The 17,886-nt window shown below is 47.4% G+C and overlaps 1 protein-coding gene across 3 annotated transcripts in view; it reads left to right on the top strand.

Annotated features, from left to right (window-relative positions):
* Positions 1–17,847, top strand: part of LOC106610472 (E3 ubiquitin-protein ligase DTX4) — a 30,685-nt gene extending 12,838 nt beyond the window's left edge. For all 3 annotated transcript variants that reach the window (XM_045722954.2, XM_082978521.1, XM_045722956.2), the window contains 5 exons: positions 1,381–2,407; positions 12,745–12,968; positions 13,258–13,319; positions 13,695–14,081; positions 14,774–17,847. In XM_045722954.2, the coding sequence (XP_045578910.2) occupies positions 1,381–2,407; positions 12,745–12,968; positions 13,258–13,319; positions 13,695–14,081; positions 14,774–14,995 (1,922 nt within the window). In that variant the 3' untranslated portion in view covers positions 14,996–17,847. The remainder of the gene's footprint in view (positions 1–1,380; positions 2,408–12,744; positions 12,969–13,257; positions 13,320–13,694; positions 14,082–14,773) is intronic.
* Positions 17,848–17,886: the final 39 nt, after the last annotated feature.

Genomic DNA, 17,886 nt, shown 5'->3' with positions numbered 1-17,886 from the left:
GATTCAGCTGTTCAGAATCACGGCCAACAAGTCTTTAGCGGTTGTGTAGACGGCGATGCTATCTCCGTCTTTTCTCACGTGCACGTTGTTAACGGCTCTGTGCAAATGATAGCGAGAGCTCAACACGTTATTTTCAAACGTTCATGTGAAATGTTAAGACGCGGGGCCCGGAGTTTATCCTTCTGGCCAGGAAAGACTCAGAGTCCTAGAGGTGGGCTAAAGTATGGCCCATATGTTTCTCTTCAAAGGTCATCCATCACTAGAGGTTTCTATCAGAATCCAGTCCACCCGTGACTGTCCTCATCCCAGCTCGTGGTTTGTCATTGTGAGAGCCGGCCTTTGTTTCTGTGGAACTGAAAGAGCCCTGTTTCCTCTACAGTCTACTGAGTCTCACATGCTACTCCTGGGGTCAAGTGCTCATTTCTCTTTTAGAACCATTGTATCGTTTTATAGAGGAAAAAGACCTCCCGGCTCAGCCTTTAGTCCCCACACACACACACACACACACACACACACTCACTTTCTCTCTCTCTCAATTCAAAGGGTCTCTCTCTCACACACACACACAATACCCTTGACTGTGTGCCTCAAACAAACATCGCTAGGCCTGCTGCATTCAGGAACCTCTTTTGATGTCTGTGTGTCCCAGTCTGTCTCGGCCAGGCCCCAGTGTGGGTCCCTCTTCTCTCTACCTTGGCATTGGCTGAATGGCCGTGCCACACGTTGCCCCTGGTTACCAAGCTTGTCTCTGATTGGACGTTCCTGACCCTCCTCGGTTTGCCACCGATGTGTGGTGCCATACTAGGCCTGCTGGTTTGGGTGATTTTAAACCCATTAAACATCTCTATGGTTATCACTATCAATTCATCATAAACCAATTTGCGTTTCAAATGGAATTTTGACAACTACACACTTCCCCAAACAACTGTAATACTGTTGGTCATTAATAGTGTCTTTGTAGCTGTTTGGCTGACTGCATTTGGAAATACTTTAATTTGAGTTAGGGTCATTTGAGTTAGGATCATTTGAGTTAGGATCATTTGAGTTGTGTGTAAGAGCTTATATTAACTTTCACTTCTGTGGGGAGAAGCTAGCTTGTCAATTAAAACCATACGAAAGTGTTCTCACATGCATTTATGTTCCTGTTTCAATCTCTCCACACTGAAACTACAATGTACCATTTCCTACTCTTTTCATGCTGTAGTCATGCGCCTGGTTCCTCTCCAGGTTTCTTCCTTCCAGGGACTTCGTCCTGTCCACTGTGCCTCTGCTTGCTCTTCAGTGTCTAGACTAGTTTACTGTGAAGCCCTTTGTGACAACTGCCGTTGGAAAAATACATTTGATTGATAGTCGTACTAACCCCAGCATCTCCCCCTGCAGGTATGATCCGGCCGGTGCGCCGTAGCTTCTACGACCCCACGTCGGCGCCGGGCCAGGGTTGGCTGTGGGAGTGGGAGAACGACGCGGGCTCCTGGACCCAGTACGACATGGAGGTCGGCATCGCCATCCAGACGGCCCGGGACCGCCAGCAGCCCTGGCTGGACCTGGCGCCGCTGGGCTTCTGCTACCTGGTGGACCTGCAGGGCATGACCCAGATCAACAGGCAGACCCAGAGACAACGCAGGATACAGCGGAGGTCCGACGTGGCCTACCCACTGGTGTCAGGACCGGTACCCAGGAACGGAGGTGGAGGATCGGGTCCGACAGGAGCGTTACTGGGTGTTGGGGTGTCGGGCGTCAACGGAGGCGCGGTGTACCCAAGCGGCGGGCTGGCGACCATGCAGTCCCTCGCCGGGCAGCCGTGCTCCTGCCAGCAGTGCATGCTGGTCTTTAGTGTGAAGCAGAGCACTGTGAGGTCATCGACGCACAAGTTGGGCCACCGGCCGAGTAAACCTCAGAGTAAACCACCCAGCCCCAAATCTGCCACCCTGGGGCGGGGCCAACTCAGGAGCTCCCCCGCTAGATCTGCCTACTCCAAAACCTTACCTCACGGACTCTCCATATCCCGGAACCAGTCCTCACCGCGACGGAATGCCGCCCTCTTCGCCCGCTCCCTCTCCCTCCTCAGCGCCCAAACGGGCACCCTCTCCATCTCCAACCGACCCCCTCCTCCCTCCCTCCCGCCCCCTCAGCCGCCCTCCTCCAATCAGGGCCGCCGTCCGTCCGCGCCGCCCCCCTCTCCCTCCGCCACGAGTCAACCGGTGCCCACCGCCACGCTCGTCACCCCGGCGACCGCCGTGACGTCACCGCCCTCGCCCGTGCCGTCCCCGTCGCCGCGGCCCATGGCGCCCCAGCGCGCGGCGGCGTGCTCTGCCCCCCTGCCCCAGCGGTCCAGTCTGGCTGGGCTCAGCCGGCCCGCCCTACAACGCATCGCCATGGCCCAGTCCCGAGCCCTCATCGCCTCTGGGTGAGTGACACACACACACACACACACACACACCACACACTGATGTGACTGATACACACAAACACACACTGGTTGCCACGGTGAGTGAGATGGTTTTGGTTGAGTTGTTGTTATGACTGAATGATTCTGGATGATCTCATCTGGTTCTACTTGGTCTTTCATAATGGAGAATACTGTGTTGTTGAGAGAGGGTTGAGATGTCTACATTCTTCTACTCTTTGGATGCTTTGCGGGTGAGTCTTTGCGGGTGAGTCTTTGCGGGTCAGTGGATGTGGGACTGTGTCTACTTGTGAGAGGGAGTACGCATTCAACTATCCCAGCAGCCCCTCTGACAGATGACCATCTGGGGACCAGAAAGAAAGGAGGGGATGGAGGGATGGGGGGATGGAGGGATGGGGGGATGGAGGAATGAGGGGATGGAGGAATGAGGGGATGGAGGGAGTGGAGGAATGAGGGGATGGAGGGAGTGGAGGAATGAGGGGATGGAGGGAGTGGAGGAATGAGGGGATGGAGGGAGTGTGAGAGAGGAGAGAACAGCTTGTCTTTCTGCACGCCAGAGGGTCTATGGCCTCCCTCTGTCTCTCTTTCCCCTCTCTCCCCCTCTCCCCCTCTCCCTCCTTCACTCTCTTTCCCCCTCTTCCCCCTCTCCCTCCTTCACTCTTTCCCCCTCTTCCCCCTCTCCCTCCTTCACTCTCTTTCCCCCTCTTCCCCCTCTCCCCTACACTCCCCCTCCCCCTCCAACTTTTCCTTCGCTCCGTCTCTCCCTCTCTCCCTCTCTCCCTCTCTCTTTGGGTTTCCCAGGACTCCTGTGTTCTGGGGGCCCATCCCGGGCTCTATTGTGTGCGCCCAAGCATTTCCACGGCAACCTTTGTGACCACATTGAGGCCTAGTCGGCATTAGCAACACAATGCCCGCCTCTGCAGTGGCCAGCCCGGGACAACAGGGTCTGGGCTGGGGGAGCTGTGAGGCGAGTAGGGGGGGGGGGTTGGTTTGGGGAGTAGAAGGTTAGGGGCGGAGGAGGGGAGGTAGAGGGAGTGAAGGGATTTATGGATAGTGGGGGGTAGAAGGAAGACAAAAGCAGAAACCACAGTCATCATTGTAATGCTCCGTCTCGGTCTGTCTTGAGGCTTTTGTCAAGGAGGATCTTGGGGGGGGTTGGGGGGCAAGAGAGTCCTACATTTAGGGAGTTTGGGGGGGTAGACATAGCCAGCCAGACACAGACACTGTCAGAGGGGGGAGGGGGGGGGGGACAAAGGAACAACTCAGCAACTAGCAGAGATTGATCACAATCAGGCCGGGGGGGGGGGGAGAAATAGAGCAAACCTAGATTGTTGATTGTAATACGCAGAGCAGTGTTACGTTGTCAGTCAGTTGTCACACACACACACAGAGTTGTGAAATTGTTTCAAACCAAGGGACACACACACACACACACACAGAGAAAGTCAATATTGATGTCCTCACAAAGCTGCAGGAATGTGTCTCTTTCTTCTAGTTGGGGGGTGAGAAAGAGACAAAAGAGTGAAAACAGAAAGGGGTAGGAAGGGTTTCAGAGGGCTGAGAAAAGAGAGAGAGAGAGACAGTGTGGTAACACCATTACCACACTGTATATAGACATACAATGACATTTGAAATGTCTCTATTATTTTGGAACTTGTGTGAGTGTAGTACTTACTGTTCACGTTTTGTTTATTTCACTTGTGTTTATCATTTCACTTGCTTTGGCAATATAAACATATGTTTCCCATGCCAATAAAACCCTTAAATAGAATTTAATTGAAGAGAGAGAGAGAGAGCAAGGGTTATAGACGCTCTGGAAACCGAGCCAAAAGTAAAAAAAATAATAGAACACAATTGAAATCGATACAATGTATCACAGTCATGGAATAACAAACAGGCGTTTTAAAGGTATGTGCTCTCGTGCGTGCGTGCGTGCGTGCGTGCGTGCGTGTGTGTGTGTGTGTGTGTGTGTGTGTGTGTGTGTGACTTACACACGAGTGTGTGAGAATGCTTGGGAGTTTGTTGCTCCCAAGGCTAAATCACTCGCTCTTCATGACCATCTGGGGACACAGGGAGGAGAGGAGGATGGAGGGAGAGGAAGAGAGATAACAAAGAAGGGGAGGAGTGTGTGATGGAGTGGGGGTTAGGGTCACCAGGGGTCAAGAGACTCTCCCACCCCACTCTCCTCTCTCTCACCCTCTCCTTTCTCTTCTTTCCTCCACCCTCCTCTCCTCCACCACCCTCCCCAGTCTCCCTGTCTGTCTGCCCCTCTCCCACTAAGACACTAGATACACAAACAAACACCCTCCTCTCCTCCACCACCCTCCCCAGTCTCCCTGTCTGTCTGCCCCTCTCCCACTAAGACACTAGATACACAAACAAACACCCTCCTCTCCTCCACCACCCTCCCCAGTCTCCCTGTCTGTCTGCCCCTCTCCCACTAAGACACTAGATACACAAACAAACACCCTCCTCTCCTCCACCACCCTCCCCAGTCTCCCTGTCTGTCTGCCCCTCTCCCACTAAGACACTAGATACACAAACAAACACCCTCCTCTCCTCCACCACCCTCCCCAGTCTCCCTGTCTGTCTGCCCCTCTCCCACTAAGACACTAGATACACAAACAAACACCCTCCTCTCCTCCACCACCCTCCCCAGTCTCCCTGTCTGTCTGCCCCTCTCCCACTAAGACACTAGATACACAAACAAACAACCCCAAAGAGAAATAAACTGCACTGCAATGTCCACATTCCACTGTCTTCCAAAGATAACTAGTAAAGTATGTACACTCAGTGCACTAGGTTGACTAGTACAGTAGTCTTAGTAGATCTAGGATCAGCCTTCCTGAATCCTAACCTTAACCATACTGATCTTAGATCAGGGTTTAGGAGCAACTGCATCCCATTCAGAAGCAGGAAGTGTGATTATCTGTGAACCAGAGTTTCTCACCCGGCTGAGATGCAGAGATGCTAATTCATGTCTATAATAATGTCATTATTAACTAATTAGCACAGGTGTGAGTGAGTGAGTGAGTGAGTGAGTGAGTGAGTGAGTGAGTGAGTGAGTGAGTGAGTGAGTGAGTGAGTGAGTGAGTGAGTGAGTGAGTGAGTGAGTGAGTGAGTGAGTGAGTGTAGGATATAAAGAAGGGAGAGGAATATCCAGATAAAACAACAGACAGACTCAGAGGGGAAGAAAGGCCTTGGAAAAAGTAAGACCTCATCTGACCCTGAGAAAAGAGGAACAGATGAATGAAAGAGAGAGAAACAATTAGAGATATGGGTGAAGGACGTAGATAAAGAGGAGCGTGGGAAAGACATTCGGTTCATTTGTTTCATCTGCATTTTGGATAATGGGCTCCATGTAGTAAAGGCCCAATGCAGATGTTTTTATCTCAATATCAAATCATTTCTGGCTAACGATTAGGTACCTTACTGTGATTGTTTTCAATGAAAATGGTCAAAAAGAAACAAAAATAGCTTCTTAGTAAAGAGCAATTTCTCAAGCAAGAATTTTGCTAGGACTGTCTGGGAGTGGTCTGAGTGGGGAGGGGAAAACGGAAAACAAGTTATTATTGGCAGAGAGATTTGGAACTCTCTTTCTTATTGGTCTTAACAAATTTACCGCCTGGTGATGTCACCAAACAGCTCTTACACTAAAAGGGCATTATCATCACTTTCACAATTTCTCAGTATTATTTCAACCTCGTAGAGTGGAAATATACACTGAGTGTACAAAACATTAAGGACACCTTCCTAATATGGAGTCGCACCCCCTCCCCTTTGCCCTCAGAACAGCCTCAATTCATCAGGCATGGACTCTACAAGGTGTTGAAAGCGTTCCACAGGGATGCTGGCCCATGTTCCCTCCAATGCTTCCCACAGTTGTGTTAAGTTGGCTGGATGTCCTTTGGGTGGTGGACCATGCATGACACACATGGGAAACTGTTGAGTGTGAAAAACACAGCAGCGTTGCAGTTCTTGACACAAACTGTTGCGTCTGGCACCTACCATACCCCATTCAAAGGCACTTAAATCTTTTGTCTTGCCCATTCACCCTCTGAATGGTACACATACACACAATCCATGTGTCAATTGTCTCAAGACTTAAAAATATTTTTTTTACCTGACTCCTCCCCTTCATCTACGCTGATTTGGAGTGAATTTAACAAGTGACATCAATAAGGGATCACAGCTTTCACCTGGATTCACCTGGTCAGTCTATGTCATGGAAAAATCAAGTGTACTCAATGTTTTGTTCATTCAGTGTATATAAAAAATAAATCTGGGAAATCACGTTTTTGACTGCACTGAGCCTTTAAGGTCAAATGTGTTAGTGCCTATGTACTGTAGGTGAAGCAGGCCATGTGTTAGTGCCTGTGTACTGTAGGTGAAGCAGGCCATGTGTTAGTGCCTGTGTACTGTAGGTGAAGCAGGCCATGTGTTAGTGCCTGTGTACTGTAGGTGAAGCAGGCCATGTGTTAGTGCCTATGTACTGTAGGTGAAGCAGGCCATGTGTTAGTGCCTGTGTACTGTAGGTGAAGCAGGCCATGTGTTAGTGAAGATCTCCTCTATGTAGGGCTTTGTGGAGGCGTACAACGCTGTGTGTAATTATCTGAGTGCAGACATGCTAGTGTGTGTCAGTGCGTCTGCATCACAGGTGGTTGGTGGCACCTTAATTGGGGAGGATAGACTCGTGGTAATGACTGGAGCAGAATCAGTGGAATGGTATCAAATATATCAAACACGTGGTTTCCATGTGTTTGATGCCATTCCGTTCGCTCCGTTCTGTACATTATTATGAACCGTTCTCCCCTCAGCAGCCTCCACTGGTCTGAGTGGGTACATGTGTGTGTCAGTGTGTCTGAGTGGGTACATGTGTGTGTCAGTGTTGTCTGAGAGGGTACATGTGTTTGTCAGTGTTGTCTGAGAGGGTACATGTGTTGTCTGAGTGGGTACATGTGTTTGTCAGTGTTGTCTGAGTGGGTACATGTGTTTGTCAGTGTTGTCAGTGTTGTCTGAGTGGGTACATGTGTGTGTCAGTGTGTCTGAGTGGGTACATGTGTGTGTCTGACTGGGTACATGTGTGTGTCAGTGTTGTCTGACTGGGTACATGTGTTTGTCAGTGTTGTCTGACTGGGTACATGTGTGTGTGTCTGACTGGGTACATGTGTGTGTCTGACTGGGTACATGTGTGTGTCAGTGTTGTCTGAGTGGGTACATGTGTGTGTCAGTGTTGTCTGAGTGGGTACATGTGTGTGTCAGTGTTGTCTGAGTGGGTACATGTGTGTGTCAGTGTGTCTGAGTGGGTACATGTGTGTGTCAGTGTTGTCTGAGTGGGTACATGTGTGTGTCAGTGTGTCTGAGTGGGTACATGTGTGTGTCAGGTATATATGGTGGATTACACCTACAGTGGGGCAAAAAAGTATTTAGTCAGCCACCAATTGTGCAAGTTCTCCCACTTAAAAAGATGAGAGGCCTGTAATTTTCATCATAGGTACACTTCAACTATGACAGACAAAATGAGAAAAAAAATCCAGAAAATCACTCTCTCTCTGTCTCTCTTGCTTTTCTTTCAGTCATTGTTTAGGGTTGTACACTGGTCATTCACTCTCTGACTCACTCATTGTTCCAGGTGTGTGTGTGTGTGTGTGTGTCAGTAGGACAGCTGGGAATTGTGTTAATGCATTGTAGGTAAGCTGGGGCTCAAACGAGACTAAACCTTCTCCACAGTGCATTTCTACCTCACAATAACCGTCACGTTGCACAGCCAGCGGTCTCGTACAGCTTACTGTAGTATTAATAACCTCACTGACTGGTTACTATCTCCATCTTCATTCAGCTCAGGTCTGGTCATAGGTCTAATAGGCCATTCAGCACTTAACATGACCCCTGTGTGTGTGTCAAGTTGTCAACAACACTGACTTGAGGTCAGACTGGATCTACTGTAAACTCTTAGAGAAGAAGAGGCTACCTAGAACCATAAGGGTTGTTCAATTGTCCCAATAGGAGAACCCTCTGAACCATTTTTTGGGGTTCCAAGTGGAACTTTTTTCACCACCAAAGGGTTCTTCCTGAAAAAAATCTATACAGTTACATATGGGGATATCATTTTTGACGATATATTCTATCGTGTTGTTTTGACAATATCGCAATATTAAACATGTATATTTTACCCCCTTTTTCTCCCCAATTATGATCTTGTCTCATCGCTGTAACTCCCCAACGGGCTCGGGAGGCGAAGGTGGAGTCATGTGTCCTCCGAAACATGACCCGCCTAACCCCCCTTCTTAACACCCACAGTCCCTATGGGACCTCCCGATCACGGTCGCTTGTAATAACGCCTGGGATCAAACCTGGGTCTGTAGTGATGCCTCAAGCACGGCGACGCAGTGCAGTAGACCGCTGCGCCACTCAGGATGCCCTCGCAATATTATTTTGGCGCCAGCTGCCTCAAAACTCCAAAACTTCTTCCTTCATAGCTTGTTCTCCAGCTTCTTTTTCAATAGGGAGACATTTTGTTTTCATCACTTTCATTTCCATGACTAATTAAAACTCATTTTCTCATGGCTCCCTCTTGTACCTCCGCAGCAGACGTGGTGAGCAATGTGTTTGGAACATCGAATTGCAATGAAATCACAGTAGCGAATCGCAATACATTTAGAATCGTGAGAAATGTAATACATATGGTATCATGATAATATCGTATCGTGAGGTCCCTGGTGATTCCCAGCCCTACACACACACACACTCACTCACTCACTCACTCACTCACTCACTCACTCACTCACTCACTCACTCACTCAGTGACTGTGACACCTGCAGGGAGGGTTAACCAAAAGCCTCTTAGCTCCAACTCAAAGCTTGTTAAGGCAGAACCCTGAACCGGAAGCTACAGATGATGATGATGATGAGTCACCTGCCACCAGTCCCTTTGTCTGTCTGTCTGTCTGTCTGTCTGTCTGTCTGTCTGTCTGTCTGTCTGTCTGTCTGTCTGTCTGTCTGTCTGTCTGTCTGTCTGTCTGTCTGTCGCTAGTGGAGCTTTTAAACTGGGTTAAGGCTAGAGATATAATGGCATGTTATCATAGTTTTTACTAGCCGACTGACTAGTTAATAGTGGACATTATTAAACTGCTGTGTGGCGACCATGAACTGAGCTGTGGTGTTGTCACTACATACCATCTATAACTATTATTACTATACTACCACCACTACATACCATCTATAACTATTATTACTATACTACCACCACTACATACCATCTATAACTATTATTACTATACTACCACCACTACATACCATCTATAACTATTATTACTATACTACCATCTATAACTATTATTACTATACTACCATCACTACATACCATCTATAACTATTATTACTATACTACCATCACTACATACCATCTATAACTATTATTACTATACTACCATCTATAACTATTATTACTATACTACCATCTATAACTATTATTACTATACTACCATCACTACATACCATCTATAACTATTATTACTATACTACTATCACTACATACCATCTATAACTATTATTACTATACTACCACCACTACATACCATCTATAACTATTATTACTATACTACCATCTATAACTATTATTACTATACTACCATCACTACATACCATCTATAACTATTATTACTATACTACCATCACTACATACCATCTATAACTATTATTACTATACTACCATCTATAACTATTATTACTATACTACCATCACTACATACCATCTATAACTATTATTACTATACTACCATCTATAACTATTATTACTATACTACCATCACTACATACCATCTATAACTATTATTACTATACTACTATCACTACATACCATCTATAACTATTATTACTATACTACTATCACTACATACCATCTATAACTATTATTACTATACTACCATCTATAACTATTATTACTATACTACCATCACTACATACCATCTATAACTATTATTACTATACTACTATCACTACATACCATCTATAACTATTATTACTATACTACCATCACTACATAGTATGCACAGTATGTAAACATGCAGTATAGTTGTCTATTTGTATGGTCACATAAAAGCAATGATGTCTAAGCTTTGGTGGGTCACAACACGAGGGAACAAAGCTCCCAGGCTCTGCCCTCCTGCCATGTCCGTGTGGTTGCTACCAGCGACAGTAACTCACGGCTCTCAGAGCGACTGGCTAATTGCATGTCGGGAAGCAACAAAACGAACAACAAACCATGTTTGTGATGCGTGGCAGCGCAGGAGGAACAGCGTGGGAAATAACTATTGTGTTTTATAATACTCGCCGTTCTAAATGACCCCCCCCCCCCGTGGAGGTGAGATGTAGCATGGTTAGTTAGACTCATTTCCACAACTTCTGCTGTGGTGTAGCCTGTACAGTACCGTTTACACAGGGGAAGCTCTGTGGTTTATATAATACTAGTCATTTAAAAGACCAGGGCGGGTCGTGTCAAGACTGGGTTATGTTGTGGTCAAGTTTGTTGTTCATTATTGGGGATTTCCCAGTTGTGTGTGTGTGTGTGTGTGTGTGTGTGTGTGTGTTTCCGTAAGTGGTTAGTCAGGGTGGTATTAGTCAATAGAGCCGGTGACGCGGTGAAGGTAATCCATGATCCTGTGTGTGTGATGTGATGCTGACTGTCAGTTCTGTGGCGTCTCCCCTCTCTGAGGTCACTGGCCAGCAGATGGAAACTCATGGATTACATATATAAGACAGGAGAGACGCACACTCTCGGTCCGATTCACACACTGCTTCTAGGACAGAGGGAGAGGAGGAGGTCTGTAGAGAGAAAGAACAGATACTGAGTCCAGCTCAGAGAGACAGCATAAAGGTTTGCGTAGCAGCCAATTCAAGTTGTGAGAGAGAGAAAGAAATAAAGAGAGAGCGAGAGAGAGAGAGAGAGAGAGAGAGAGAGAGAGCGAGAGAGAGAGAGAAATAAAGAGAGAGTGAGAGAGAGACAGTGGAACCTCTTCTTTAGCTCCTCATTGACACATCCCAAGTGGTTCTCTGTTCCCCTGGTGAAGAGAAAGGAAATCGATTCTTCCGTGATTTGTTTTCTTGTTTTTTATTACTTAATTGATTGTGCCGGGACTGACCTCTGTGAGAGAATGACAATCCTCACGTCCTTTATGTGAGTATCCATCCCTAGGAAAAACTGTGTGCTCGAATGTGTGCGCGCACCCACGCTTTTGTTTGTGCTTTTTTGTGTGTGTGTGTGTGTGTGTGTGTGTGCTGCCGATTCTATCGACAATGTAGGACACCCAAGGACAACACACTCCGGGCGCGATCAGATCGTCATATCATATCTCACTGCTCCGATATCGTTGCCACTCAAAGGCTGTGTTGTCTGTGGTAAAAGTAGATGATCTGGGGAACTAGAGTATAGTACAATATCTTTGGTGTGAATGACACAGACGCTCTACCTGGACTCTAAAATGGTTGAGTAGCTATTGGCGCGTTCTAGAATCATCCAGAAATATGTCAAAGGACAAACAATAGGTAATTGTCTGAAAGACACCGTCAGAGCCGTATATAGCTGGAGGTGTCCTACGTGGGCTCTGGTCAGGCGTAGCTCGCTGTGTAGGGAATAGGGCGCCACTTAGACCCAACCAGTGTTCTCTGAAACGTACCGGCTAGACAGAGGATATCTGGCAGTACCATCTATGGTATGAGTCTTTGACCCAGATCAGGAGACTGGACTCGGGGCCACACACACACACAGAGAGAGACACACCATAGGCTCACACACACACACACACACACACACACACACACACACACAGCCACACATAGAAATAGATTATTCTAATTTTATGGGCACACACACACAGGTCATTGACATTTTTTGAATTGGTCACATACAGCAGCTGGTCGTAGTAGGTGAGGTGTTGTTGCCAATAGAGATTACAGCTGGCCCGTGTACACCTCCTGAATGGCTGCTTCCCAAATGGCACCCTATTCCCTACATAGTGCACTACTTTGGACCAGAGCCCTATACGTAGTGCGCTATCTATGGTGGGGTGCCATTTGGGACAGACTTCTCCACCTGTCTCTACTGTAGGTGGCTTGGTTAACGTCTTGTAATCACACGGACTAGGCTGGTCCCAACCCTGTGTGGGGGTCAGCAGTAAGCCTGCTGTATTTCTGTCTGTTAGTGTCAGGGAGGGTTTGTTTACTGCAAGTTGTGTAACAGCTGATCCTAGGTCAGCGCTGCAACTGCCAGAGTCTTCCCAGGCGTATGTTTGGTGAGATGTTAAGTGTGTAACCAGCGTGTGGTTCCCGTTGTGTTTCAGCGTGCCCACTGTCCCAGTGAAGAACCTCAGTGGGAACAGCCCGGTCCACCCAGCGCTGGCCGGTATCACGGGGATCCTGATGAGCGCTGCGGGGTTCCCTGTGTGTCTCACCCGGCCCCCCAAACTGGTGCTGCACCCCCCACCCGTCAGCAAGAGGGACATCAAGCCCGTCCCCGGCCTGGGCCACTGCTGCCGCAAGACCACCAAGAAACAGGCCCGCAAAGGTACGATAGGACACACTATAAAACCAGCACTAATATATAGGCCTATACACACACACCTGTACCGGACACACACACAGTCACACACACACACATATGAACACACAGACACCCCTATACACAACCTGATTACATTGTGTGGAAGATTTTTTCTCAACACACTCATATGTTCTCTCTCCTCCTCTCTCTCTTTTCTCTTTTCTCTCTTTTCTCTTTTCTCTCTTGTCCCTCTTGTCTCTCTCCCCTCTCTCTCTCCCGTCTCTCTCCCGTCTCTCTCCTCTCCTGTCTCCAGGTAAGACAACAGAGGAGGTGGTGAAGCAGTATCTTCAGAAAGTCAGGATAGCACCAGAGGAGGTGAGACCTGTTCTCTCCAGTCATTGGTTAAGTCTGAAATGACACCCTATGCCCTATAAAGTGCCATACGTTTGACCAGGGCCCATAGGGTGTCATTTGGGACGCAGCCATAATCATCACAACACATTATCTGTTGAAGGAAATGTGGATAGCCAAGTACACATTTAAAGAAAGACCTGCACACTGCTCTGGCCTGTAACAGTTTCATTTATTAACATTACCTATTGGCCAGTTAGCCTTCGTCAGCGCTTTCAAGAATTTTATTGAATGATTCCCACTCACCTGCAACAGGCTGACTCAGCTGTGTGGGTGCTTTTCCTATCTTGGATAGCTAAGTACTTACTCCTCTCCTCCTCTCCTATCTCCTCTCCTCAGGACTGTACCATCTGTATGGAGGCCCTCGGGGGGCCGTCAGGCTACAAGGGTGGTGACTTCATAGGTCGCCTGGCCCAGTGTGGGCACCAGTACCACCTCCAGTGTCTGGTGGCCATGTACAACAACGGCAACAAAGATGGCAGCCTGCAGTGCCCTACCTGCAAAACCATCTACGGCGTGAAGACGGGCAACCAGCCGCCCGGGAAGATGGAGTACCACGTCATCCCCCACTCGCTGCCCGGCCACCCCGACTGCAAGACCATCCGCGTCATCTACAACGTCCTGCCTGGCATCCAGGGCCCAGAGCACCCCAACCCAGGCAAGCCCTTTACAGCCAGAGGGTTCCCGCGCCACTGCTACCTCCCAGACAGCGAAAAGGGACGCAAGGTAAGAACCTACGCTTTGACATATTCCATTGTAGCAGATAATGTTGCCAAGTACAACTCAAAGGGATAGCTTTCTGGATTTTAGCCCAATCTTTATCCTTTATCCTATGGATCCATCTCTAACCATCTCACCTCCTTCTTTCTCACCTCCTCTCCCTTTCTCCCTTTCTCCCTCCACCTCCTCTCCCTCCACGTCCTCTCCCTCCACGTCCTCTTCCTCTCTCCCTCCACCTCCTCTCCTTCCACGTCCTCTCCCTCCACCTTCTCTTCCTCCATGTCCTCTCCCTCCACCTTCTCTCCCTCCACATCCTCTCCCTCTCTCCCTCCACATCCTCTCCCTCTCTCCCTCCACCTCCTATCCCTCCACCTTCTCTCCCTCCACCTTCTCTCCCTCCACCTTCTCTCCCTCCACCTTCTCTCCCTCCACCTTCTCTCCCTCCACCCTCTCTCCCTCCACATCCTATCCCTCCACCTCCTCTCCCTCCACGTCCTCTCCCTCCACCTCCTCTCCCTCCACGTCCTCTCCCTCCACGTCCTCTCCCTCTCTCCCTCCACGTCCTCTCCCTCCACGTCCTCTCCCTCTCTCCCTCCACGTCCTCTCCCTCTCTCCCTCCACCTCCTCTCCCTCCACATCCTCTCCCTCTCTCCCTCCACCTCCTCTCCCTCCATGTCTCCTCTCTCACTCTCCCCCAGGTACTCAGACTCCTGCTGACCGCGTGGGACCGGCGCCTGGTCTTCTCGGTGGGCACGTCCAGTACCACAGGCGAGTCGGACACGGTCATCTGGAACGAGGTGCACCACAAGACAGAATTCGGCTCCAACCTCACGGGTCACGGCTACCCCGACCCTAGCCACCTAGACAACGTCCTGGATGAACTGAAAGCACAGGGCATCACCGAGGAAGAGGAGCAATGATAGGAGGAGGAGACAGGACGATTAATTAATTCGGACTCTACCAGCACTTAAATGGGGTGGCGGTTTGGTGTAGAGGGGAAAGTTCCAATTACATTTTGGAAGATTTTCTGAAGATGCTGATTGATTGGAGGGTCCTAGAGGTTTGAGAAATCACACAGCTGAGTGTTCGGTGTTTGTTTGAGTGATGGCACAGGAGAGAGGGAACAAGAGAGAGAAATAGGCTCAGGCTTTGTTTAGATTTGACTGTGGTCAAAAGGATGACTACACTGGTATAGTTAGGTACTAGCTAAATAAATTACAAAGAGTTGAAGCGGTACTAAGTTATTTACTAACTAATTTACACTACTAAAAGAGAGAGAGAGAGAGAGAAAAGAATAGAAGAGATCAAGAGACTGCGGGAGAGAAAGGACAAAGATTGAGAGATGTGAAAGGGAGGGAGATTGAGAGATGTGAAAGGGATGGGGAAGAGCCTTAATTAAGAAAGGAGGAAGAGAATAGAGCGAGCGAACAAGAGAGAGAAGATGGCAAGAGAATGTAGCTAGTATTAAATAGGAGTAGGGTAAATTAACTTAGAAATGGTACTACTTTAGCAGAGAGAGAGAGAAGGGGAGGGGGAGAGAAAGGGGAGAGAGACAGATGTGCCTATAGTAACCACCTGCTTGAATTTGATTATCAAGTGGCTTGTGCCCGTTGTGACTGTTTGTATGTGTAGTCAGACCCCACCTAGTGTCCACTCTACTGAAAATACATTCAAAACTCAATGTGACAAACAAACCAATCACCCATTTATTTTTATAATGACACTCCACTTATATTTGTATTATGAATGCATTGTCATTATTATCTTCATGTAACATCATTCCATGCGTCATACCTCTTTACATATATTTCAACAAATTGTTTTATACTCTGAATGATTTGAAGTCGTGGATGTTGTATGTTACGATACGATGGCAGTTAGCCCAGAAGATATATATGGTACTATCCATAAAACAACCTTGATGGGTACTGGATATGATTTCTTTCCCTTCCTTTTTACAATTCAGATAGTTGTTGATTCTGAACCGATGTCTTGCTGTTTGTACTGTATGTACCCGTTGTATGTATGGAAAGGGGGACATGTCAATAAAACGAGTGCTGCTTACTTTTATAAAGGAGACGAGCATTTGAGATTCACTGGGAAGACGCACTTGAGAAATTAGCCATGATATGAGCCGCCAGTGTTTGAAACCAGGTGAGAAGACACCAGGAACCAAGAACTTAAAGATTGGACAGGTTGTGGTGTGTTGGTGGGTGAGGAGGGAGTCCGAGAAGGAACATAATAGCCTGTGAAGAAGAACTGAGTTTTACCATTGCATTAATGATCAGACTAAAAACTATAAATACCTCACTATTATACAAGCAACATCCGTAGCATATCCACACTGTAAAAGATATACAAATGTCTGCCTCCATTTCATTGGCTGGATGGGCTTCAATGCAACTGATTGGGAGGGCAGTGTAATGACATTCTTGTGTAGAATGTCGTTAGAACGCATCTACCTCCTGCTGGTAAACAGTGTCTTTGGTCTTGTTCCTTATGGAGACCCTGTGCATCACCGGCCACCACGCCTGTCCGGTCTCAGAGTTGGGTCTATGAAGGACCTATTTATAAGGATGTTGTGTGTGTGTGGGAGTGTGTGTGTGAGCTCATGCATATAACGTATGCATGCCTTTATACATGACATGCGTTTTAATGTGTACTGTTTGTACATCAACGTGTTTTGAGGTATGATTCTGTTACTAAACAGCACACTTGGTCGCTTTTACCCCATTAATATCATGATCCACTTTTCTGTTCATTCTTTCTTTTAAATTGTCTGCTAGTTAACTTTTTTTTTTAAATGACAATAATAAAGTGTTAACAGTTGTCTTGATCAAATGGTATATTCAGCTCTTTCTCATTTTGTACATAAGCGTTGTTAGTGTCTGTCATTCTTTTGTCAACTCTTTCTTACGGTTGAGTTGACAAGAGATGGTACTTTTCTTTTCTCAACGGTGTACCGAAGGTCTGTATACTAAGTGTATTTTCATTGTGAAAAGGAATTTGAAGGTAGACTTTTTCTGACTGTATAATATAATGTACTATTATACCAAGCCGCTAAGGGTGGCCATCCCTCCTCCTGGAGACCTACTGCATGTGGAGGCTTTTGTTCCAGCACTGCTTTACCGTTGCCTGACGACTCATCCTGAATTTAATTCTGCTTCTCTATCGATCACTCCATAGGGCAACTCCAGTCCTCTGGGGCCATCCCTCGTAAACACAGCTGATTAAGCTAATTGCGATGTAAACTGAAGATTAATTATTTGTGGCTTATTGGACTGTGTTAGCTGGTGCTAGGGCGAAAACCAAAACGTGCACCCCTTGGGGTCTCGAGTTTGGGAAATGCTGGTCTAGGCCCAACCCATCTCAATCTACTAACATTCTGCTCATCGGGGAACCTTGATTAGCGGAATCAGGTGTGGTATAGCAGGGCTGGAAAAATGCCTGCACCCCCAGCCTTTCAGGGGGAGGGTTTGCCACCCCTTCCCTATGTCCCCTTTCCCCATTCAGATGACCCAGTTGTTCATCCTCTACTACAACCTCAAGTGTCTTTTGATGTGTACAGTCTTCACACAGCATCCCTTCATCGTTGTCCAGTTGTTCATTTGAGGGGAACATGAGAGGTGTTTTACCTCATTCTTGGTGAAGAGGTTGGGAAGGGTGCTGGGTGTAAAGTGAATAATAAGTGATGCATTAAAAAAAATATGTACATACACCAAAAACAATTGCTGGAATACGAATGATTAATACAAATAAAGAATCGAATGAAGAGTTGTTTGTTTTTGATTTTATTTCCTGTTCTGAAATA

The sequence above is a fragment of the Salmo salar genome, chromosome 08, assembly GCF_965601325.2.
Source record: "Salmo salar chromosome 08, fSalSal1, whole genome shotgun sequence".
NCBI lineage: Eukaryota > Metazoa > Chordata > Actinopteri > Salmoniformes > Salmonidae > Salmo > Salmo salar.
Note: the sequence above shows the minus strand (reverse complement) of the source record. Positions and strands in the feature narration are given on the sequence as shown.